Genomic DNA, 26,538 nt, shown 5'->3' with positions numbered 1-26,538 from the left:
CATGAATTATGTTTGTATTGGCCGATAAAATAAATAAACAAATAACTGAAGTATTTCAAGAGACAAAGACACAGTCACACATTGCGATCCGGACTCCCGGCAGTTTCCAGCAACGTCTTAGAGCCCAGTTCATTTCTGTAACCAGGAACGACGAAAAACATTCCACGAACCACTCTTCCAATTAGGCAGTAATTTCTCTTCCTCTGCAATAATGGCACTAATTTAATAAACCAGAACATTGTGCACGTTTGGCTGAACGTGAATATGCCCAACCATAGCTTTTATAATCTGTTCCTTCTTATGAGCCACAAAAATTCCATTACTCCGTGCGCTCTGCTGCTCGGATTTCTCTCTCTGTGTGTGAGTCTACTACTGTGCCTCTTCGAGTGTCGCATCCACTGTGCATACTTACGAGACTCATACACTGCAATGAGCCATAGCCTTGCATCGAGATTCATACCCTTCTATAGAGACTCATAGACGCACATACACCGAAATGATTCATCATCTTACATTGAGACTCATAGACGTACATACACTTACATGATCCATAGCCTTGCAAAGAGATTCATAGATGCACATAAACCCACATGATCCATAGCCTTAAATAGATATTCATAGCCTTGGATAGAGATTCATAGATGCACATACACTGACATGATCCATAGCCTTACACAGAGATTCGTAGAATTACATAGAGACCCAGAGATTTCCATATTCTTCTCAGCAAAAATGTCCCATTATTATCTGGGTTTGGCTGTTCCAAGTACTCCTATCTCTCTAGTCGTGTCCACTATCCTCGTATCTCGTTCCACGGCATCTTTCCATTACCCTCGGTCTCAATCTATACCTTCTGCCCTGCGCTGGTGTCTCGTTGTATTAAAGAGCTACGTCTCAAAATACCGACACAGTAAGCTTTTTTGCACATAGTTTATTAAAATCCAAGTGAAAATCCGGTGCCCCGCGTATGGACTGTTGAATCCGTAGTTTATTCCCTTGGCCAGGATAGCAGCACGGAGGTCTGCGGACAAGCTTGCGTCGTTATCGCAAAATCGATCGTTCCGGAGCGAAGCAACGCCGGGCTCTCCTCTCGTAAAGCTCCCATCACGTGCTCGGTGGTGGAGCCCTCCTGTAAATGCCGCAGCCTAAACAAACGGCACTGAAGCGTGCGGCAGATGAACGGAACACGCAAGGGCAGAGGGCGGGGTGGGAGCAGGGGCGGGTGAGTAGGGGGGGGGTTACTGAGAAATCTTTTGAGATTTACGGGGTTTCTTCACGGATGGCGGAGTGTGCGCGTGTGCGTTGCGCGTGCTGGCTCTTCCGTGCCGGAATAGCGGCCAGGGTGGGTGGGAGCGGTTGATGCGGGTTGTGTGTGTGTGTACACGTGTGTGGGGAGCGGTAGTGTAGCGGTCAGCGCGCTGCGCTATGAACCCGGCGACACGGGTTCGATTCCCGCTCGCGGCCAACACCAGTGACGATTATCTGAACCGGTCATGGGCCTCCCCTAGGTCGACTCAGCCTCAAATGAGTACCCGGTGCGGTGTGTAAACATCGCCACTAGGACATGGTGCTGGCCACCCACCCCCCTCGTGTACCGTTCTGGCCTTCATAGGTGCTCGCTAACAGCACTTGCCCCCGCAGTCTGTTAAGACTACACGGGGGATCTCTGTCTTTGTCATACTCCTATGACCACCGTGGACCGTGATCCCCGTGTCCCCCACCCAGTCACGCTTGGGAGCGCACCCGTGACTTGAGCGCAATCATTGTGCCGCGGTTTTCTTGAAACGTGGTGGTGGATTCGAGAGCAAAATCGATGTTTCGAGGCTCCGGCATGGGCACGAGATTTGCGCTGAGCTCCAAGCTCAGAGGGCCGATTGTCAAAAACTTAAGGGCCTTCATCCCCCACTTGCTCTTCAGCTTTCGCTCTCGTGTTGGAGATTTCTTTCGTAGATTTGTGACCGAATCGTTTAATGTCCCCACTTTCGTCGCCGTCGTTACTGTGGATTCTGTTTTCTTCTTCTTCTTCTTCTTCATGAATCACCGAAAAAAAGATAAAAGTCATTTTTACGAATGGCCGGAACATTCAGCTGAAACTAAACTGAACATTTGTCATTTAACATTGTTTTGTTACTTGTGCTCTACTGTAACTCCCGTTTTTACCCCACGAGAGCAATGCCCGCTGTAAATGCTGCAGACATTCGGTTATCGCTGCACAGACACCACCTCTGGTTCAAGTCGAGGCTCAATTTCATCCTCTTATCCCCTGGCCACGAGTGACTTTCTCTTCTCTCTGAAGTGTCTGGAACTGTGCCTTTATCAAAGCATCATCATCATCATCTCCTTACCCCACACTCTGCCCTGCAGCTCTCCACCACCTCTAACTCTTATGTTTAACTCCTCCTCTCTTCCCAAGCCTTGCCAATGTGCATGTCTCGCCTATTCTGCAGGATTCTTGCGATATCGTCAAAATGCTACGCTTTGTAAATCGGTATTGTACCCTCTGCGCACACGTCTTGTGTGCCATTGAACCTTTGAGTCCATACTCTTTGGTTCTTTCGGTAAAGTCACGTAGATGAAAAATAAAAATAATAAAAATAATAAAATGAAAATAACTAAATTAAATCACGACTTTACCGAAAGAACCAAAAAGTATGGATCCTTGCAGTCACGAAAACTTCAAATCAAGAATTACTTTTGAGTCGCCAAACCCTATCTCGCACAATCGCAGACGGGCGATGACACTTATCGGCCGATGACACGTTGCCCACCACCGAGTAGCATTGTTGGCAGACAAAAACACACACGCACGCAAAAACCTTCGCGCAGTGATGGAACTCAGATGGCACAGTCAATGAGAGGAAAGAGTTGAGAACCAGTCTATTGCCTACGATGAAATTGCTGTGATGTATCTCAGAAGGGTTGAGCCTCGTTAGCAATTGGATGGAATCATGCGTGAGAATACTGGGGGCATTGTAGACGTGGCCTTTTAGGAGGACAGGTGACAAAAGTATGACAGCACAGCTATGGATTCTGTCATCCATCCGTGCAGTACTTTAAAGTGACATCCTTTTGCAAGCTTGTGTTTTCTCCAGCTTCCTCACTTTCCACCCACATGAGGTCGAACATCCCGACGTAGCAGCACCCTCCTGAAACAAATTCTTCCGACTCACGATTTGGCATGCACCACGGAGCAAGAAACAAATGTTCCCCTCGCATTTACCCGACGCGATTTCGGATCGTACCGCGCGCTGTTCGCCACCGTCTCCGGCGTTTGCCTCCACGTGCTCGCAGCTTCTTCTTAAGCCAACTGCGTCGAGTTGCTGAAAAAGCTCCCGGCGAGCGGAGTGAAACGTCGGACGTCGTTCCGAACAGCACGCTCTGCGAGGCAGCACAGCGGCGATGGCGCGCACGCTCGCGCACGGCGGTAACGTCCTCCCCTTGTCTGCGGTGTTGCTTCCCCCCCCCCCCCCCACAGCTGCAACAGGAGACGCAGTCCGAGTGCTGCTGCCTGCTGCTCGTCTCGGAGGATGCCAACCAGCTCTTCTGCCAGGTGCGCATGGCGCAGGCGGCACCACCACATGCTGTGGCGCGGACGTGGTGGGGGTGGGGGGGTAATTTATCAAATTTAACAAATTTGGACAATGAAGCCCGGCACGTGATGGCCTCCTCTTGCGAACGACATCTCCAACGTCTGCTGCGTAGCAGACGACGCGTCACTTTGCGGACGGTTACGCACCCGCGGCCGTGTTCAGCCCCCAGAGAGCGCAACCTCTCGAAGCCAGGTCACGGTGAGGCAGCGCAAGGTCGTCACCAGCGCAGCGCGTGTGGCAAACGGCAAGTGCTGGGCCCTGCACCACCAGATGTCCCTTTGACACCAGCCAAGTTCACCGTCGGTGACTCACTGCGATGGTTGCTCCCCACATACAGCAGCTCTACTGCCCCCCTCCACCCTCATCCGTGAAGAGTTGCAGCCGGGCCTGGCCCCGTGCCCGTGGGCACGTCCATCACGTGCTCTGCCAGTGGCGACCTTGCGACATGTATATTTTTTTTACGCGGATTATTGAAAGTAAATTATTTAATTGATTTCATTCATTTTGAAATGTGGTGATATTTTTCGCTCGCTGTCCGTGCCTCCCGGTCGCCCTTGAGCGAGAGGCGCTGGGCGTCGTTTGCCGTGGGCCATGTGTCAGACGTGCCGGCCGGGCTGTTGCTGCAGGTTTTGCTCTCGCGGGTTTAGTTTCGCTCGGAGAGGTCGCCGCTTGCTCACGTCGCGGCGATCCGCACGTTCGGCGCGGCGACTTCTCGACCCTTTTGTGCGGAACGGGCGCACAAATCCACGGGGCCGTCTGGCTGCGGCCGTTTTGTTCTAAAGAACTGGGGAGAGAGCGACGTTACGATTGGGTGCAGGAGGAGGGTGGAGGAGGGCACATTTAGATTGTGTATTTCCAAACGATGCGACGAGATTATGTTTCAGAGACGTTTTCTTTGGCGGTAGGCGTTGCCGACATTTTTTCGTTGGTTTCTTTTCAGAACGGGAATTCTGGAGCCTCACAACCTTGGGGATATGAATAGCGGAGTTAGTTTCTTGTACAAACAAATGCATCAATATTTGTTATTAATAGGTTAACTTACACGTAGTGAACATATTGGTTTTCTGTACGTAAAGGATAAAAATAGTAAGGGATAAAAAAATTAAGGCGTTGTATTGTTGCTTGTGGCACGCAGACGCGACTCATAATACACCCACAACATGAATCAATAATTTGGACTGTGTTAGGTGGACGTTTCAGGCAATGGTCCTTCAGAGTGAAGGACAAATTAAAAGCAAACACCATGCCGAGTTTGCGTACCTTTAGACTAATGCAATGAAGCAGACAAAATAAACAACACGCAACACAAACACACACACACGCGCCGAATTAATGAGACCGTACAAACGAAACCGAACAGTGACTATGCATAACTGATGAAGTAATGTTTTTGGGGGGGGGGGGGTAGTGTGTGTGTGAAATTAAATCTTTTAAGCCTCACTAATAATGTTTGTAAACATAATTAAGCCAACTCGTTTGTTTTCATCCTCGGACTCTCTGATGTTCTCGTCATCGTTATTTCGCCCCATCCTTTTGTTGTAGGATACGAATTAAATAAACACCCGGTCGTTCCTATTCAGATGCTGTCTACGGCTTTAAAGGGCGGGAAAAAAAAACTCTCAATCTAACCGTGGGCTGAGAAAAAAAAATTTTAGCCTTTGACTTTACCGAAAAAACTAAGAGTATGAATCCTTGCAGTCACGAAAGCTTCAAATCTAGAACCAGAGTTTGTTGTTTAGTGAGCGGAGTATGAGCGTGCATCGTGTACCAATCTCCGCGAGCTTGTTTTTTCCCTCTTCAGGTTGTTGGCGACAAAGTTCTGGAGGAAGAAATCAGCATTCCGGTAAGTTCCGGTCGCCGCCGGCGCAGAATTTTGCCCCCATGCACGGTGACCGAGACGTTCGCTTCGTTTGTAAAAGTGCGTCTTGCTTCGGCGACACATTCATCGTTGTGCGTTCATCGCGGAGTGTGCGACACGTTCATCGTTGTGTGTTCATCGTGGAGCGTGTGACACGTTCATCGTTGTGTGTTCATCACGGAGCGTGTGACACGTTCATCGTTGTGCGTTCATCGCGGAGTGTGTGACACATTAATGGTTGTGCGTTCATAACGGAGCGTGTGACACGTTCATCGTTGTGCGTTCATCGCGGAGCGTGTGACACGTTCATCGTTGTGTGTTCATCTCGGAGCGTGCGAGCCAAACGCGATTGTGAAGCGGGCATAATACTGGCCGACGGGCCGAGCTTCAAAGGCGAGTGATGTTTCCGTTAGAAATCGGTCACCGTGGCTATAATGAGCAGCAAGATAAACAAATTATTGGAGGAGCAGTGGTGCAGTGGTTAGTGCCGCCCCCATCCACCCACCCACCCACCCCACCCTCGCCCCATGAACCCGGTGCCCTGAGTTTAATTCTCGGACACAGTTAACATCACTGGGGAGCGATGTCTGAACCAGTCCGTCCTGAGCCCTTACCCCCCCCCCAACCGCATTCCTTCATAATACACGTTTTTGGGTTAGATCGCGTTGTTTATAAATGTGTCGTAACCCCCCACCACCCGACACGGCCAATCAGCAAAAAAGTGTCACGTTGACAAAAAACAAAAAAGTTCACTGCTTTAGCCCACCGGTGTGTTGAAGAGTGAATCCACAACATTTACAGTTTTTGAGTTGTACGACGTTACGCTGGTAATTACATCCAGCATCATCGGGCAATTCGTCACTGACCAGCATGGTGAAACATGGTGCATTGGCTACCACATTCTGATGAGCTCCCCCCCCCCCTTCTCCTCCTCCCTCAACTTGTTTTTAAGGGATTACATCTTGAATCATTGCCTCACTTGATGCAGCTAATCTGGCTGTGACGGTCCCACTTGATGACGGAGACTTGTGTTGCCTCCGAAACGTCGTGATCTTTATTTTATTTTAATTAATTTTGATGTTTTACCTACGTGACTTTACCGAAAAAACCTACGAATATGGTGCAATAGCCCCCATGACTTACACATCACGGGGAAGACTAAATCGAGCAGTAGATTGTCAAAGGGCTGTACGTTATTTTTATCTCTGTGGCCTTTTGATACTGGCAAAAGGGTCCCATATATATGTAACTGCTCAACCCCAGCTATTAATAATTTGAGACTTGCATTGCCTTTCTTACTGTTTGCCTTTTGGTGTTCTCTGGTGAGACTAGGCCACAAAGAAGGCTGTCGCTGGTGTAGACCCATCCGTGTCAAAGACAAAGTATATATTACACTGGTCAACAACAAAACATTCTGGCCTTGACTTTTGCAGCTGTTTTAGACTAATTTCAGGGTGCTGATTCCAAATCTGATCTCAGATTTGCTCTATCACGTCTCCTCTTTATGTTATCGGCATACCCGATTTTCATTGATTTTACCCGAAATTAACTCTGTCACTTATGATTGCAAGTTGTTGCGAGTCAGTGACTGCTTTAGTGTTAAAATATGGTGCTGTATTTTTAGGATAATGTGTTTATAATATCATTTTATGTAGATATCCACATTTATTTAATATTTTTCTTCTGCAGTTTTTATTGAAAATGCAATATTTGATATCTCAAAAACCTGATGTGATAGACAAAAAACTGATGCCAGATTTGGAATCAGCACCCCAAAATTACCTTAGAACCGTTGGAATACCTTATGCCAGAAAAAGTGTGTTGACCAGTGTTATCAGAGCATTTTTGTTGGCATGCTTTGCCCCAAGTTTGTATGGTTAATGCAAGAATTGATGCCTTGAAATAGCTTTCTATTTGGTGTTTGAACGTCTTAACACCCCCTGTGTTTTTTTGCCAGAAAGAGTAAAGCCTGTTCTTATATGTTTTTGTTCACATTTTAACTTAAGTTTGTTATTGCTATCGCACAAACTGCAGAGTGTAAAGACATTCGTGAAAGCAATTACAAATCTGTCGTGGGAACGAAAAAAAAAGTTCTGGCGCTGCAAAACCAGAGGGGAGAAACGTAGAAACTTAAAAGCTGCCGATGTGTGTCCCTTAAAGAACTGCCGCACAGATTTCCTCAGTGGATCTACGGCTTACAAGTTCTTAAACCTACAAACCAAAAACACATGCCTCTCTGGGGGACCTGTGTTGAAATCCGGTTCAGAGAGGATCAATTTGCGCTCATTTCCATTCCATTGACTTTTGAAGTTCCTGTTTTGCGCAAGTAAAACGTTGATTGCATCGTAAGGGTGGAACGGTGGAATCGAATCATTGACGCATCGAATCGCGTCTATGAGCGTCGATGTGTTTATTTCTATACGCTGTATGTACGTATGTTGAACTTCTTTCTCACCGTACCTTGCCAACTGTGCTAATTGGAGGTGTGTAAAAGGACAACAAACTAAACACAAAAAGTAGTTTTAAAGAAATGTATGGAATTAATTAATCTAATCCCCTTCAGACACTTGAGGTGCTAACATTTAGAATCAGAATCGTTATTTAGTCTGGAGGAATGCATAAGGAGTAATTAATAAAATCACACTCGTGAATCACTAAGTGGGGGGAACGGGGGTGGGGAGTGATTTCTTCCTCCTATAATGCAGTCAACATTGTTATCAGCAATGATCGAACTTCTGGACGAAGGTTTTCCCAAGCCGTCACCATCTCTCACCGTCTCCTGCGCAAGGGCTACTTGCGTCAGAATCACCTTGGCCACGAGCTCATGACTGCTTGAGATCGAGCAGGAACACAGGGGCACCTGAGCAAGGGAGAGCAAGTGCGGAAAGCAGCATTGAATTGCCGGTCCCCTACACAAGCAGTCAATCAGGGCCAGGCCAGATATTGAGAAAAAATTAACCCGTAAAAACAAAGTTTTTCACTATAAATCCTTTATATGTGTGGCATCGGTTTTATTTTATTATTCATTTCTGTTTTTCTTGAGTAAGAGTTTCATTTTTATCACATTGGTATTTTAAATTAAATATGACTTTTTTTTCCCCTAAAAAGTGGAAAATTTTGGAAAATGTTTTTCACGAACATTAATTGTCACGCACAACGAGTCTGTGTGCAAAATGTCAGCTCGATTGGATCACGGGAAGTGGGTTAAAAAACGACCCAAAGATTTGCACGGTCGTAAGCGCGCAAGCGAGCGAGCGAGTGAACTTAATATAAAGGATTTTAAAACGACATTTATTTATACTGGAGGAATCCGATGAGCTAGTAAGCAATTTTTCACGGATGCCCAGTAGGGCCGCGTCAGAAAGTTACATTGCTCCATCCTCATCTCTTCTCCCGGCGCGTCCTGCCCAAGGCCGTTGAATTTCATAAAGCGTCAATACGATGGTCTTCGATCTGCGTTTGTTCTCCAAACCCATGTGTTCGTCTTTGTGTCCCTCGGTGTGATTCCAAGCGTCCACCCCCTCGACACGCTTCTTTGTGCACTTTCCAGTTTCCGTACCATTTGCTTTGCCGTTGCCAACGTTTCTGACCCAAATGTCGTGCAGAGCAGGCAATATAATTCGTATTTCATTTGCACCAAAACGGCTCTCAAATATGTTTTGCCATTTGTCACTTCATCTCGCGGGGTCTCACTGAGTAATGGGGACACGTGCGATGATGACCGATCGAAGATGAGGACGGTTCTCTCACGTTACGCGCTGGCAAAACGAATTCCTTCCCTCGGTCGCCTCTCTGCGTTTCTCTGTCCCACGCTTTGGCACCGGTGACGCTACCCCGAAGTTGAAGGCGTTTGATCGTTGCTTACCTGCGACTAATTACGGACAAGAATAAAGACAAGTGACACCAAAATCAAAACAAGTAGGAAGAGAAAGGCTAATTGAGCTTTCAGTTTTTTTTGCAAGCTGACCGTTTCGCCATCAAGTAAAGCGCTGCAATCTAACCTTTCCGTGACACATTTGCCTCGATTTCTATTTTGCCCCGTGCAGCTCAACTTCGGTCGTCTGGGAGTGGCGGTGGAAAACAAGAAATCCATCACGCTGAGAGACATTAATCAGGTGAGGCTCATAAAGCCCCGCATCAGCTCCTCACCACACGTTCGTCTCTTGGGGAAATTTTTGTTTTGTTTTTCAATTACCGGCAAAGTCGTCGTCGTCCCCCCCCCACCGACTTCATGATTTCTCCTTTTAATGGCACCCAATTAAACATCGACTGTGCGAGGTAATTCCGGGGTGTGTGAGCTTTAATTGCCTCTCCCGGCGTCTACCGGCGTCGGTAGATGGATGGGGGGGGGGGCGGTCGAGGGTGGTGTGTGAGCCACGACTTCGTCACCGTCTCTCTCCCGGTGTTTCTACGTGAACGCCACCGCCGCCATTGTTGTTGTTGTTGCGTGGTGGCGCTGCGAATCGCGAGACGTTTCTAAGAGCCCCCCCCCTTCCCCCCCCCCCCCGTTTCTTGGCACCATTCTCTCTTCTGTTACTCTGGGGAGAAATGAGATCTCGTGAAAAGTGATCTCTTTTAAAGTGCACGGCTGACAGCAGCAGCAAGCAGCAAACCTTCCCCCGGATGGACCGATATTGTTTATTTCTGTTCTACAACTTCTCCCTCCCTCCCTCCCTCTTTCTCTCGCTACAATTACAAAGTGTCTCTGTGCCAATGTCTCTGCCTGCTTCCTCGCACTGTTTTTGTCTGTGCGTCTCGGTCCTTTGTCTGCCCCATCCATCGATGTGTGTTGCCACCACTCCTCTTTGTCGCTGTCCGTCTCTTGTTGCCCCCCACTCCCCACTCCTCCCCGAAGACCTCAGGCTTGACGCAAAGTCACACCTTGATACCAAATCTATTCTCAGTTTTCTCAAAAACTGAGATGTCTGGGGAGCCCTCGCTGCTTTCAAACGTGTAAATTCTCTCCTCCAAGCTGCTCATTATCCCGCAGTGTCCCTGCTTATCCCGCAATGAAACAAGTAACGAATAAATGTCGTATTACTCGCGTAGGCTTGTTGTGACCCTAAAGCGGAGCAGTGGAGACCTCGGTTTGATTCACAGCCACGACTGACGTCAACGGTGAGAGGAATCTGAATCGGAATCAGAATTTGTATTGATGCTGGAGGAATCCGATGAGCTATGAAGCACTTTTTTTTCACAGATGTTCCGTAGATCTGAACCGCTCCAGAGCACCTTGCCCCTAAACCCGCTTCACCAACCACACTGACCAGGGTGGTGAAGTATGATCAACAAACCCCCATGACCGACAATGGCAAGAGGAGGCCTTCATTTAACAGTGAATTCCCAAAAGTACTCTAAATTATATGAATGTTATCATAAGTACAAGCGGCGCTAAAGACATTAAAATATACATATTTTGTATAGTTAATTGAAAAAACGTTTCAACAGTTTGAAGGTTAATAAAATGGAGCCAAGGTATTGCACATCGGATCCTTCGACATTTGAACATTGAAATGATTTCCACTCAGCCTGGTAAAACAAGGCCAAATTGATTTTTTAACATTTATATGCGACGCATATTTTGGAAATCATTGCAGACTTCCTGAGAGATTGGTGTATGGAATTAGCCCACCTTCTAAATGTGTTTGTACGTGTGTGCATCTGTGTGTATGTGTGTTTGTACGTGTGTGCATGTGTGTGTACGTGTGTGTATGTGTGTGCGTGGGGTGGGGAGCGGTAGTGTAGCGGTTAGCGCTACGCTGCGCTACGAACCCCACCACCCGAGTTCGATTCCCGCTCACGGCCAACACCAGTGGCGATTATCTGAACCAGTACTGGGCGTCCCCTAGGTCGACTCAGCCTCAAATTAATACCTGGTGCGGTGCGTAAAAACATCGCCACTGGGGAGACAAAGGCGGCTGGGTATGGTGTTGGTCACCCACCCCCTCGTGGACCGTTCCGGCCTTCATAGGTGCTCGCTAACAGCACTTGCCTCAACAGTCTGTTCAAGCTATACGGGGGGATTTTTCTCTTTGTTTTTTTTGTGTGCGTGGGAAGCTGTGCCTTAGTGGTTAGTGGCAGCTGGAATCTACACCGATTCTCAGCCTCCCCTAGGTCAACTCAATCAGCAATGTGGACGTGGTGGCTCATTCAAACACCGTAACTGGGGACACAAGGGCCACTGGCCGTGGTGCCGGCCACACCACCTCTTCGTGTGCTCGCTAACAGCACTTGCCCCAACAGTCTGTATGACTATATGGGGATCGATATCTTTGCGTACAATCCACAGCATGGGGCTGTTGCAGAGAGATGGTTTATTCTCTGGTTTATTCTCTAGTTTATTCACCGGTTTATTCTGTGGTTTAATCTCTGGTGAATCCCCAGTGACCTGGCTTTACTTCCTGCGTACACATTCCATCAGTGACAAGTGAACCTTATGGCGGTACCCCGGGGTACCATAGTACCTCGGCTCTCGCATAATGTCCGTGATGCAGTGATTTTTAGTCTGTTGATGGTCGGTGATGCGGCAATCGACTCATCTCGACGAGCTGTACACGATGCACCACTACGGTGCGTACGAGCGTTCAGGGTTTCGGCACAATCGTCCTCGCTGCATTTCGACATCGTGGAGTGGCACTGATTTCGGATTGATTGGTACCCCAGTCGCGGAATTAAGTCCACCCCTGGAAAAAATAGTGTCCCAGAAATAAAATATTTAAATGCCTCGGCTATTTTGTATTATTTGGTACCCCGGGGTACCGCCATTAGGATCACGTGGTGTCTTTACCTATCCATGTCACCCACCCCCGTGAGTCATACTCAACATTGTGTGAGAGGGGCACACGTGGTTTGTGTACATCACCACTAAGTGCCCCGCCAGCACTTGAATTGCCTTACCAGCCTCGATGGGAGGTCACGAGCAGCCACAAGCAGCATGTCGGGGGACTATACGGTTGCCTCGCCGTTTTCGGTGCGAGTTTGTTTGCGCGAACACGCACGCACGCACGCGAACGCTCTTGGTTACACGTTTTGTTTACGCGTATACGGCGCCGCGATAATATTCGGCGTGCCTCTACAGCCCGGCGTCATTGCATTGCGATGCCCCCCCACCACCAGCCACCTATCACCCGCACTCCCCCCCCACACACTCAACTCGGCCGATGCATTAACCCCCACCCCTCTCCATCTGGCCTCCGTGTCACACCCAAATTGCACGCCAGCGATTCCATCCACGCCACGCGCTCGAGTGATGGGCCGCGCGCTCGCGGGAGCGCAGAGGGACGCGAGCGTTTTAAATTCACTCGCTCGTCCAGCCATTAGCGCCGGCGGCCGTGAACATATTATCGTTGTTGTTGTCGTTGTTGTTGTTGTTTTGACTTAAAACTTTCGTGACTGCAGGAATTCATATTCTTTGGTTCTTTCGGTAAAGTCACGTAGATAGAAAAAATAGAAGCAAATAGAACAAGCGATCGCTTGTGTTGTGATCGAAACGTCGTAGTTTTTTTTTCTCCAATCTTTTATTTTTTCTATCTACGTGACTTTACCCAAAGAAGCAAAGAATATGAGTTGTTGTTGTTGTTACCGTGGTGAGAGAGCGCGCGTCCCCGCTGGTCTCGCGCTTTCGCCCTATCGCGCCGGGGAGACCTTTGGTGTTCCACGCGAGCCTCATGCATTCGTACGGATCACCCTGGTGGACTTGGAGCTTTGTCTCGACAAAAAAGAGCGTAGAGCCACCTGAGCGGGTGTTTATTTTTGGCGCCGCTCAGGCCCCACCTGGACGCGTGTCACGTGCATCATGCTCGAGCGAGTGAGCGAGTGAGTGAGTGTGGGTGGGTGCCCGCTAACAGCACCTACCCCAACGGTCTAAAAATCTGTTAAGGCTATACGGGGGCGGTCTCTGTCTCTGTGTGTGCGGGAAAAGGTAGTTGTAGTGGTTAGCTCACTGCGTTATGATCCGGGAAAGCCAAAGTGGATTCGCACTCGTGGCTAACATCAGCCAGAAATATCTGACCTGATGCTGGGCCTCCGCCTAGGTCGGCTCGGCCTTGAACGAGTACCTGGTGCGGTGTGTAAACATCGTCACTGGGCAGATGAAGGCTTCCGGGCTTGGTTGCTGGCCACTCACCGCCTCATGTTCTATTCCTGCCTCAATTTCATTCACACGAACAGCACGTGCCAGAACGGCGTACTGAAGTCGATATGGGGGGGGGGGGGGGGGGGATCTTTGTTTTTGTTCTGTGTGGAACAACAGGAAGAGCAAAACCACCTCAACTCGCTGCTGGGCTTCCGCGTGAACTCCATGCTCTCGGTGCCCATCGTAGCCCGAGCCACATCCCAGGTTGTCACCCTCGCTTGCGTCTTCAACAAGCTCCACGGGCAGAGGTATGAGCGGGCACTCTCGCACACACAAAGACAAAGATCCCCCGTGTAACCTCAACAGACTGTTGGGGGAAGTGCTGTTAGCGAGCACCTATGAAGGCCGGAGCAGCACACGAGGGGGTGGGTGGCCAGCATCACGCCCGGTCGCCTTTGTCTCTCCATTAGCGACATGTACACATCGCATCAGGTACTCATTTGAGGCCGAGTCGAGCTAGGGAAGGCCCAGGCCCGGTTCAGGTATTCATCACTGGTGTTGGCCGTGAGTGGGAACCGAACTTCGGTCGCCGGGTTCGTAGTGCTGCGCACTAACCACTCTGCCACCGCTCGCCACAATCTCACACACACACACACGCACACTCACACACGTACGCATGCGTCTACATGTGCACAGTAATGTCCCAACGCGGAAGCGATCATTGCTGCCTCAATCCCAGGGTGATCCTGGGAATTTTCATGGTATGGATTACAAGGGAGGTGGAAGGCAGTAGGGGAGATGGTGTTGATGGCTTGGGGAAAGCTGTTAAGATGTGACTCTTTTTTAAAATATTGTTTTTACTTGGGAATGGCCATGCAATTTTATGTCCAATTTCGTGAGAGGTGAAGGCGGGGGGCATGAATGACAATTTTTTTTCTGTACGTACCCATCGCATTTAAAAACATCGGGCTGCAGCGGCAGTGCGGTGGTTAGCGCACCGCGCTACGAAGCAGGCGGCCCCAGTTAAATTCCTGGCCACAGCTAATTCCAGCGGTGAGTGAGATCTGAACTGGTGCTGGCCTTGTTCACCAACCTGGACTGAACTGTGTGGTGAAGTATGGTCAATGAGTGACTCGGCTTGTGCAGGCCATCAATAAATGGATTTACAATGGCTCAATTTTTGTTCTAATTATACAAATATAGGGATGAGCCAAGTGCATTGCCATTTCGAAAAAGATGATCGATTTGTTTTGGTTGTTTGGCAGGACGAGTCTTCCCATTCAGTAATGTTCGCATCACCGACTCTTTCCGGCATATGTCAGCATCGCGGTAATTATGTTTTGTTCTCGCCACAATTCTTTCCTTTCCGAAATCCCAAACCGTGACAGGTGCCAGTGTGCAGGCCCACAATCCGAATGCAGTGCTGGAAACCCTTTGGCACTGTCGGAGCCCTGGTCTCTTGGAACTGTGCCACCTCCCTGCCAGTGAGGGAGGAGGGGGGTAACATCACTTCAGAGTTGGCATATTGCATGATCTTTTTCAGTGGCAAATCAATGGGCCTCCTCTTTTGTCATCCACAGAGTACCCCCCCCCGCCCCGTTGGGACCAAATGTCACGCTTATTATTATATGATCGGTCACCTTAATGTTTGTACCTGTGAACAGATTGTACAATATCCAAACTCGGTTTCCCCTCAGTGAATTTATATTCCAAAAATGTGCGATCGGCAAACGCGTCACGGAGGTTGAGAACATTTCAATTTGGAGCGAGCGGTGCACTACCCTGTGAGAGAATGTCTCCGGAAATCGCTCCGATTGGCCTCTTTATCCAAACTAGGGGGGCACGACTTTTAATACCCTGGGAAAAGTGTTCGTTGCATGTCAAACCAAGACATTTTAGGACTCGGATCTGGAATAAGCCAAACTAAGTTTATAAACACGTTATCGTTTGATGGGGGTGCGTGGGGTTAAATCAATGGTGACCAGGCTGAGACCATCACCTTACTCTACTTGAGAACCCAGTTGAATCACAGGCGGCTGGAATCAAGGTTTGAACCCAGGATCTCAGCAGTGCCAGGCGAAGTGATTCCTGATCCACCAGGGCTGTGCCAATATTTGATAACTTAGTATCGTCGTAATGCAATGACTTGCATCCACAGGTGATAGAATTTTGCACTGAGCGCCGTTTGTGGGCACCTTTAAGATGTTTTCTTGTTCATGTTTTTTTGTTTGTTGCGGTTGCACCCGATTCAAGAGCCGAATGGCTCACAGGGCTATACCTAATAAATGAACTTTGAACTTTGAACCTACTAAGGACGGCACAGGAATCTTAACGGGGTCCTTGTCAACGCGCACCTCAAATTCTCTACTTCCCCACCCCACCCCTCTTTGTGCACGTTGGCATTTCTCCACCAGGTATTGACTTTAGGGCTGAGTCAACCTAGCGGAGAGCCAGGCCAGGTTTAGATAACCAAACTCACCGTTTTGTCATTGTGCGAAGAATCGGAGTGAGTGCTCTTGAGGACGTGGCACAGCGTTGTTGCACATTGCGCCCCAGCAGCGTTCAACAACGCTGAGCGTCAGCGCATTGCGAACTGCGCATCTGTCTCCCATGCAAACAAACGTATGGATTTCGATTTAAAGCTTTCGTGACTGCAGGGATTCCTCTTCTTGGTTCTTTCGGTAAAGTCACGTAGAATGGAAATAATAAAATAATAAAATAAAACATAATAAAATAAAAAAATATTTTTTTGCTTTATTTTGATTCTTTTATTATTTCCATTCTACGTGACTTTAAAATATTACGATATTTTATTATGTTTTATTTTTATTATTTTAATATTTCCATTCTACGTGACTTTACCGAAAGAACCAAGAAGATGAAACGTATAGATGTTTTTTATTATATACGTCTTAATTATTTCTTATTTGTTAATGATATATATTTTTAATTAGTAATACGCTTCCCCCACCCCCGCCGCCACCCCCCCCCCCCAGTCCGTGTCTGTGAGCTATGTTTATTCTGTGCTCACGCTCTGTGACATTCATTACGAAAGAGCTCCTGCGAATTTTCAATTTTATAACGCTGACATTTGTTCGCTCTCTCGTGTGTATCGTGCCAAGGCCTTCTTCAGTGTAGTCGAGAGATGCAAAATCTATTAATCGATTTTTTTCACTTCTTTCCTTCACATTTCACTTGCCCCCCCCCCTCCCTCCCCCTGATGTGTCATCACCGGGACTCGCACACGCTGCCGGCAGCGCTTGATTATCGTCGAGCGTTTCGTGCGTTTTCTCCGTCCCCGTGGGTGCGAGTGACTCAGCCTTGTCCTCCTGCCCGAAGATCTTATTAAAACAATATGAACCAAAAAAAAACCACCCCACACAACGCCCACGTTCCGAAACGCCTGGCTCTTCAGATAAGTCACCGGCGGTCGAAATCATCGGTGGTCGTGGTTATTTAGTCAGGCCCTGCTTTCCTCCAAAACATCGCACACGAGTGACGGCTCCGACGACAAGTTATAAGAAGAGCCACTTTTATTTAAAGATTTCCACAATACGGAACCCCACTATGTACTTTCACGATGAAGGACCCTCGGCTTTGTGCTTGTCTTCCTGCTTGTATCTTCCTCATAGCCTCCCCACTCCTCGTGCTCTCCCCTTAAATCTCCCTCAGCCCCCTTTCTCGAACCTTCTTCTCCTTGTTTTTACCTCTAGACAATCCTTCTCATTTCCCTTTAACGGATCCTTTCTGTTTTCCCGTTCAACCCCTTATTCTCCAATCCTTTTTTTAAAGTTTGCCTCCCGACCAATCACCGTGGAGGCATCCTTCTTCCAATCGAAGAGCTTTGTTTATTTTTAAATAGCCGTTAGGCTGCATTTGGCTAGGGGACATTTTTAGGTCATTTCGCAAGTATTTGGACGACTGCAGTGAGGTCCGGGCATAGCACACGCCTTTGTGACTAATTGGAAATAAAGTAAAAAAAAAATCCACGCTGTGTTAATGTTCAACAGTTCCCCCCGTCCCTCCCGCCCCAAAAAATTAAAAGACCAACTTGTGAAAATGTCACCAGCTCGCCCGTGGTGGGGCCAGGGTTTGATGTGCCGCTGTAAATCCGGTTTGTGCCGCTTGCCCATCTGCAGCCTCTAGGGCCACGAACAGCCAATTACCGGCGCGCTGTAGGTGCAGCCTCTGAGGAAAATGTCACCTCTCCTGCCAGGAACGCAGCCCCGAGTCTCTCCCGCCGAGATAATCCCAGAGCTTAAGACCTGGCAAGGACACTAAAGAGATGAGTGGCATGTGGGGTGTGTGGTGGTGGTGGTGGTGGTGGGGGGGGCTCTGTCGGAGGGGGGCTTACGGTGAGGACATTGCTGCGGGTGAAATAAAATGAGGTGGAAGACGGTGAATAAGCAAAGTTCAAACATGCATAATTCATGGGCAATACAGCACAGATGAATTTTTCATTTCACCTTCATTTATACCCTCTGTCTTGCGAGGTGAAATTCACAACCCCCTGTGTTTATGATGTAAATGCCAAATTTGACGTATTGTGTTGTCGGGACCGCGGAGTCAAATTTCATCCCACAACAAAATGATATAATCAGACTTGATGGGGCATTTGAAATTTGTCCGTGGCTTCATTGCGGCACAAAAAGAAAACTAATTATAAAGGGTTTTTTTTGTCACGTAGTAAAACTAATTTCCACAGGCCACTGCAGGCGCAGTTAATTTGTTGCATTAACAATTAACTTCATGGAAATAAATTAATTTGGCGTCTGTCATGGGTAGTTGCCGTTCCACAGGGACCAAGCCACACAGAGGAAGTTGACGAGTTCCTAAAGGTTAGATTACAGAGAAGATTCTGGAAATCACCCCCCACTTGGTCATGGATAAAGAGGAGTGTCTACTGCTAATTAAAAAAATTACATTAAATCTACACACTGGCTACTCAGTACTGAGCCTGGTGTGTCCTTGCGCTACTGTGCATTTAAACATTCCTTCGTCCGCATGAATGACATTTATGAAGAAAATCTCAGACTCAAATACCAAAAATTCTCACCGAAGTTTTTGACAAAAACATGGTGGGGGGGGAGGGGGCATCAGCACACCCACGACACCCACAGTGGCCACTCCCCTTGGTCTCAGCGCCACAGCCTCGCTCCGCAGTGCAAGACGCGACGGAGGGATGTCAACGGGGCCCGCGAAATGGGCAGCGCGCGCGAGATGGTGGACACGGCGTCTCTTAGCCGGTCTCCGGAGAGCCGGACACGGGCTAAGGAACAAAGTGCGGACACAGTGTCCCGTATCCGTGTCCAAGAATTCCGTGGGTGTCCGTACAGCTGTGACACCCGCAGTGGTTGCGGCCCTGGCCTCCACTGCATCGTTCGGCTCCCGCGTCCCTGAAACGCGGTGGTGACCGCGCGCACTCACCGTGATGCCTTGTGGGTTGGAGCGATTCCTGGTCGTGTGGATTCACCGTGTCTAGAGGAAATCGTTCATCGCGAGAGTGGGCGCTACGGAACCCAGTGAGCTCAATGCAATACAATCGGATTGATCGTCATCAAATTTAGCTGTGATCTATTCAATGCTAGATGAAGGCCTCCCCATGCTACATTGGGTGTGGGGGTTGTTTGGTCTTTTGAAGTATGCCTCGCTACCGCTTATTGGTGCAGTACTTGCGACCCGCCAGAGCAAGCCTCTCCGTGCTGACCAATCTCCATTCAATTACAATGCAAGTTGTTACACGACCCACGCACCTGATGATTGGTAAACAGCTCCGACACGGTGCAGAGAGTGCTTATTTAAATCAGACGGCCCTTGATTTTAATCAATGCTCACAAGTCACCTGGAATGTTTAACAATGATCAGACACGTGCAACAATTAGGCGCATGTAGCATATAACTACGTACATCTGTTATATAACTGAGAGAGATTGGATTACACTGGTCAACACACTTTTTCTGGCATAAGGCATTCCAACGGTTTTAAGGTAATTTTTGGGTGCTGATTCCAAATCTGGCATCAGTTTTTGTCTATCACATCAGGACATATCAAATATTGCATTTTCAATAAAAACTGCAGAAGAAAAATATTAAATAAATTTGGATATCTACATAAAATGATATTATAAACACACTATCCTAAAAATACAGCACCATATTATAACACTAAAGCAGTCGCTGACTCGCAACAACTTGCAATCATAAGTGACAGAGTTAATGTCGGGTTAAATCAATGAAAATGGGGTATGCCGATAGCATGAAAATGATGTGATGGAGCAAATCTGAGATCAGATTTGGAATCAGCACCCTGAAATTAGTCTAAAACAGCTGCAAAAGTCCAGGCCAGAATTTTTTTTTATTGTTGACCAGTGTTATATGGAAAGGTTGTTTAGGGTATATTTGGAAACACCGGACTCATGATACACGCATCTCTCCGCCAACTCCTATTCCATTTAATTACAGGATAGTTTTAGCAGTTAAATAAATAATGCTACGAAGATGGGTTTGTTATCTCTACGCTTTGTAGATATCTGGCTGCACGTGTGTGTATTGTGTTCCCGCCTTACAAGTGTTTTTTTTTCTTTCCTACACCTACACGACACTTATCCCAGGTGTCACATTTGGCTAACAATGGCCCCGCACGTGCGATTGCCTCGCGGCCACTTTTGACCCGAATCTGCGTTGCCGCTGCGACACTCCTCGCCGACACTCCTCGCCAGAGGTCGCAAACGGGTTTTGATTCCTTACCCGTACCCGGCCGCACCAGGATCGCAAACGGGTATTCGTACCCGTACCCGGCCGTACCCGTACCCTACCCGTACCCGGCCGGGTACGGGTAGGGTACGGGTATCGGGTACCTGATTGCGACCTCTGGGATGAAGCCATGTTGCAGGCGCGGGTGGGTTGATTCTAGGAACTTGAATTGTGAGAAGAGACAAGACGTTGGGAAATGAGTGACAAACAGTTACTCACCAGTGACTCAAGGCCTACCCGTACCCGGCTGCACCAGGGTCGCAAACGGGTACCCGTACCCGGCTGGGTACGGGTAGCCGGGTATCGGGTAGGGTACGGGTATCGGGTACCCGGTTCGGTTGCGACCTCTGCTCCTCGCTGCCACAGGAATCCCGTTAGCAGCCTTGGATCACGGAGTGCCCGGAAATAAAATTGAAACAGGGCGCAGTGAGCGTGGAGCCCTCGTGGAGGACGATGGCGATTTTTTTAATTTTCTTTTTACAAATCTGCTCAATTTGAACGACCGTTGTTACGTGTCGTGCGCGAGTCTTTCCGTCCGTCTGTCTACGTGTGTGTGTGTGTGTGTTTATTTGTGGTAAGCGGTTCGCGTAGTGGTTTAGCAGGCTGCTATGAACCCGGTAACCCGTGTTCAATTTAAAATTTGAAGTTTTCGTGACTGCAGGGATCCATACTCTTTGGTTCTTTCGGTAAAGTCACGTGGGTATAAAATAAAATAAATTAAATCACGACGTTTCAAGCGCAACACAAGCGTCCGTCATCAGGTGGGACAACCACAGCAATAAACAAATGCTGAAGTGGGCAAAAGGGCTGCTGTAACAAGAGGCTCATGGCAAACCTGCCGATCCTTAATAGCCTGCAAAGTGATGCGCATCCATCGCTGCAAGCATTTGAGCCACCCTCAGCGGGTACTAGAGGGGTGTCTGTTTGGCATGGCGACACTGCTGTGTTGTTTAATTGTATCACACTCGGTCGCTTCTGTCACTTGAGACTGTCACTGCAGAAGAGCCTCTTGCAGGAACAAGTGCCCGAGCTGTGTGTGTGCTAATGTGTGACTGCCCGCCAAAAGTTTTTCAAAGTAAAGGAAAATGGTTACTCACCCACCACCTACACCGATGTTCTACAAGAGCAAACAGAACGTATTTCCCGTTGCGTGTGAGCGTGTGAATGCATTCACACACGTGGGAGACAAAAGCAGGCTGGGCGTGGTGCTGACCCACCAACCCCTTTCGTGTGCCGTGCCGACATTCGTAGGTGCTCGCTAACAGCACTTGCCCCAAGAATCTGTTGAGCCTATACGGGGGGGGGGTGATCTTTGTCTTTGTACGCACACGCCAAATTTAACTTCGCCTTGCCGTTGATGTTCATCGCTGCCACTGTGTGTGTTTTAGCCGCATTCGTTGGTCGCAGTCTCGCTCGCAAAGGAGACTCGAACGTAACGCTTCCTCCACCAAAGCGACTGATCGATCGACGGCTGGAGCGTTGTCACGGCTCGTTCTTGCCTCTGCCCCCCCCCCCCCCACTGCCTTCCCCCCTCGCAGCTACACGGAGACAGACGAGCGCAAGATCCAGCACTGCTTCTGTTTCACGTCCACCGTGCTCACCAGCACCATCGCCTTCCAGAAGGAGCAGAAGCTCAAGTTCGAGTGCCAGGTAACTGCAACTGCTCCCTGCTGCTGGACTCTAGGCCCTAAAAAATGCTCTTCCCCCCCCCCCCCCCATCATTTTGCCGGCTACGGCTAACGACGGTAGCGAACGATGCCGGAGCTTCATCTTCTTGGTTCTTTCGGTGAAGTCACGTAGAATGGAAATAATAAAATAATAAAAATTTGACATTTAATAATTCTCACGACGTTTCGGCCACAACGCAAGCAGCCGTCCTCCGGTGGAGAACAGGTCTGTCGAGGAGACAGAGTCTGAACAGACTCTGTCGTGAGAATTATTTTATTATGTTTTATTTTTATTATTTTATTATTGCCATTCTACGTGACTTTACCGAAAGAACCAAGAAGATGAATCCCTGCAGTCACGAAAGCTTTAAATCGAAAGATATCAGAGCTGCTTCTGCCCCGCCAAACAAGCACTGGCCAATGCGTTTGAAGTGTGGTGAGACATCTCACCCTCGTGATCAACACAATGGCGGATTCACAGGATGCTGTGCCCGATGATGCCTCGTCTCCGTCGTCACGAACACGGCGTGGCAAAGGAAAAGGCAGTGCAACACCCACCCCCCCCCCCCGGCTTGCTTCCGTCTGAATGCATCATTTAAGAGTTTGACCCCATCTAGATTTGAAGCTTTCGTGACTGCAATGATTCATATTCTCAGGTTTTTTCGGTAAAGTCACGTAGGTAAAACATTAAAAGTAATGAAAGTAAAATAAAACAAAAATAAAAATAAAATTCACGACGTTTCGGAGGCAACACAAGTCTCCGTCATCAGGTGGGACCGTCACAGCCAGATTAGCTGCATCAAGTGAAGCAATGATTCAAAATGTAATCCCTTATAAGCAAGTTGAAGGGGGGGAGGAGAGGGGGGGGGGAGTTCATCAAAGGTTTGTACACGAAGCCATACAAATATACAAACACAGACATAATTTCAACCGTGATGATGGGTACAAACTCAGTAATCACTGGAAAGATGTTATTAACCACGCAAAAAAGACTTAATTACACTTTTTGGACCATCTTATCTGACAGGCACTATTTTAATTTACTTCACCGAGTGTTAACATCCCCAGTTATTTTTAACAGTACTCTCTTCATTTTTCAGCCTGCATTGGTATAAACATGGGCATTTTCGTTCCTTTGTTCTATCATGTGTATCAGACCTCCCCTCCCCCCTTTCTGCCCATTGTGTTGGCGTGCGCAGCAGCCGCGTCCAAGCCGTCGTCAAATGTTTTGTTGGCTCCCTCCCCCTCCCACCCCCCTCCCTCCCGATACGTTCCATTCATTGGCTACCACATTCTGATGAACTCCCCCCCCCTCTCCTCCCCCCCTTCAACTTGCTTATAAGGGATTACATTTTGAATCATTGCTTCACTTGATGCAGCTAATCTGGCTGTGACGGTCCCACCTGATGACGGAGACTTGTGTTGCCTCCGAAACGTCGTGAATTTTATTTTTATTTTTGTTTTATTTTACTTTCATTACTTTTAATGTTTTACCTACGTGACTTTACCGAAAAAACCTGAGAATTTGACCCCATCGTACGTGATGGTCTTTTCTGGACACCCGTTCATGGATTTGGCCAAACATTCCAATGCAGTTAACCCTCATACGTTTGGATGCTAATTATAATCGCAATGCAGGAGGCACAACGGTTAAACTCTTTCGTGACTGCAGGGATTAATCTTCTTGGTTCTTTCGGTAAAGTCACGTAGAAGGGAAATAATAAAATAATACAAAATAAAACATAATAAAATAATTCTCACGACGTTTCGGCCACAACGCAAGCAGCCATCCTCAGGTAAAGAACAGGTCTGTCGGAAAGACAGCGTCTGAATGAAAACCACCAGGCTTGGCAGCGTATATATAAGCTGGGTTGGAGGGGGTAGAGCGCCTTGACAAAAGAATTTGCATATCAAGAGGAATTCAGCATATTTATATATATCTTTTTTTAAATTTATTTTTAGTTTTTTATTTCCCTTCTACGTGACTTTCCCGAAAGAACCAAGAAGATGAATCCCTGCAGTCACGAAAGCTTTAAATCGAAATGGTTAAACTTTTTTTTATTTTACCCGGAAAGGCCCACTGGGTTACATCAGTGTTCCATGTCGGTGTCCATGTATTCCCGATCCATGCGTTGAGATCGTAGCCGATAATGGGCACCGGGTGTAGGCGCTCTTTTGTCAGGCTGACACTGGTACGCTCCTTCCATCATCAAATTCAGATTCATAAAAAAGACTGTCCGGTAATCTCCCCTTGTTTTTGCCTCTTTAAAGAAAAGCTTCAACTTTTTAAAATATATGTAACGGTTGCCTAAGCCCCTTTGGGAATTAAGGAAGAAGCAGAGACTTAAAACTTAGTTTTAGCTTGTCCTAAATTACATTGAGGGGGGCGGAGGGGCCTGTGGGAGCTTCATTTTGAAAGATAAATTCCCTTTGCGGGGCTGCTGCTCGCGCTGCGTTGAAGTGCGAAAGCGATGACTCCGGCCCTGTGCACCCTCCTCAATCAGAGCGCCGCGTTGCGAGCGTAGCGCATGAAATGAGCAACTTTTTGTATACTACTCTTTGGTTAAATTTTGATTTAAAGCTTTCGTGACTGCAGGAATTCATCTTCTTGGTTCTTCCAGTAAAGTCACGTAGAAGGTAAATAATAAAATAATAAAAATAAAACATAATAAAATAATTCTCACGACGTTTCGGCCACAGCGTCTTTCCGACAGACCTGTTCTTCACCTGAGGACGGCTGCTTGCGTTGTGGCCGAAACGTCGTGAGAATTATTTTATTATGTTTTATTTTTATTATTTTATTATTTCCATTCTACGTGACTTTACCGAAAGAACCAAGAAGATACTCTTTGGTTCTTTCGGTAAAGTCACGTAGGTAGAAAAATTTAATTAAACCAAAAATAATAAATCACGACGTTTCGATCGCAACACAAGCGTTCGTCCTCGGGCAGAAACAATTATCCAGCAGTGGAACTGCCTCCATGAAGATGTTTGTATCCTATCCTGTCAAATTGTCTCTGATTGTTCTCAAGATTTGTTGAGCCGCCGATGAGCATTTGTTGAGCCCACGGTGCGAGCATCTCCCGGGGCACGTTGCCCCAGCCCCGCGTTAAAGAAATGGGCTCTCGCCTTCTGTTCATTCTTACAATGTTTCGTGGTGATTTGCTGCCAAGCCTCAAAGTGGCAGCAATTAACCTCCACGCAGTTTGAATTGTTTTCATTTCTTAACCGGTAACAAAAAAAACTGATTGGAAATGGAGAGAACATGCCTGAGAGGAATGACCACAGCAGAGGTGCAAAGATGACGTCACCTCGTGCAGAAGTGAGATGGATTGTGGACATCGCGGGGACTATGTATCGTAGTGGCTCCCCGCATTGGGATTGTGATTATCATCCAAACGTAGGAGGAGAGTACTGCATTGGGATGTTTGTCCAATAACCATGAAATGGGTGTCCCGAGAAAAATCAAGCCATCGTTTCACCTGTGTGTTGGACATCGGCATTAAAATGCCCTTTTGTTGGCTTCGGCCGAAACACCTTCCGCTCTCGCTCGTCGAGATAATTCAGTTTTGGTATTTTTTTCGTGCTCTCCGTATTGCGGCCAAAGGTTACGAAACTGACGCTCCGCACATCGGGCAAGGAACTGCGGCAGTACGTCTTCACGCACTCGAATTTTAATTCCCTCGTTGGCAGGTTTGTCGGAAAGAAAATTGGCTCATTATCCGCGTGTAACAAAATTCCTTTCCGGGGGGGGGGGGGCGGGGGCGGCGGGGGGGGGGGGGGAGAAAAGCAAAAACATCTATAGCTCGGCCGCCGTTCGTTCGCGCGGCGAATTTATGCGGCGGGGATCGATGTTTTCCGAGTCCTGGGAGTGGATCTGTGCGGCATTAAAGGGAGGGGAATGAAGAAAAAAACCCATGCGTCGTTATAATGTCGTTCTCTTTCCCCTGGAATTGCAGGCGAAGTGGTTAAGTCTCTCATCATCCCTGAGCTCGACCGAGGGTTTTTGTTTCAAAGCGAAGACCAATCATCTAAGCGGCGCCGTGGCTTTAGTAGGCGTGCACTGAAGCCCCTCGGCATCGCTGCTCTTGATATCGCAGACCAAGGGCTCCGGCCTCGGCCGACCGACCGTCCGTTTCAAGGAGGTTTTGCGACGAGTCCCCGATTCGGGGCGTTGGGGTCTGCAGGCACAGCCCCAGGACGAGAGTGCAGTGGCTGTTGTGATAGAAAGGTTCATGGCAGTGGAGGGCAGAGGATCGAAGGACAGGGCAGGGGAGTTGCAATACGGGTAGCATTGCCTTAGTATTATTATTGTTAGTCAGTGTGTCAATCTGTGTATCGATCTGTGATCGTGTTGTCTCGCTGTCCATCAGATTATATTTCCGCCTGCCTGTGTATTTCGCTGCCTGCTTGTCAGTTTGTCCTGTCTGCCTGTGCATCTGTCTGTTAGCGTTGTCAGTCTGTGCGTCTGTCTGTGAAGGTGTCTGTCAAATCAGCCTGCCTGCCTGTCTGCCAGGTTGTCTGCCTGCCAATGTTGTCTCGTCTCTCACTGCGTAATGATCAACCCGTCTTCACTCCATCAAACTATGCTTCACG

The 26,538-nt window shown here is 48.0% G+C and overlaps 1 protein-coding gene across 1 annotated transcript in view; it reads left to right on the top strand.

Annotated features, from left to right (window-relative positions):
• Nucleotides 1–26,538, top strand: part of PDE2A (phosphodiesterase 2A) — a 232,187-nt gene that overhangs the window by 142,173 nt on the left and 63,476 nt on the right. Inside the window, exons 10-14 of the mRNA XM_078863181.1 lie at nt 3,476–3,550; nt 5,392–5,433; nt 9,495–9,563; nt 13,700–13,830; nt 21,814–21,925. Of these exons, the coding sequence (XP_078719307.1) occupies nt 3,476–3,550; nt 5,392–5,433; nt 9,495–9,563; nt 13,700–13,830; nt 21,814–21,925 (429 nt within the window). The remainder of the gene's footprint in view (nt 1–3,475; nt 3,551–5,391; nt 5,434–9,494; nt 9,564–13,699; nt 13,831–21,813; nt 21,926–26,538) is intronic.

The sequence above is a fragment of the Lampetra fluviatilis genome, chromosome 15, assembly GCF_964198595.1.
Source record: "Lampetra fluviatilis chromosome 15, kcLamFluv1.1, whole genome shotgun sequence".
Classification (NCBI taxonomy): domain Eukaryota; kingdom Metazoa; phylum Chordata; class Hyperoartia; order Petromyzontiformes; family Petromyzontidae; genus Lampetra; species Lampetra fluviatilis.
The sequence above is the reverse complement of the archived record's forward strand: the minus strand, read 5'-3'. Positions and strand labels throughout refer to the sequence as shown.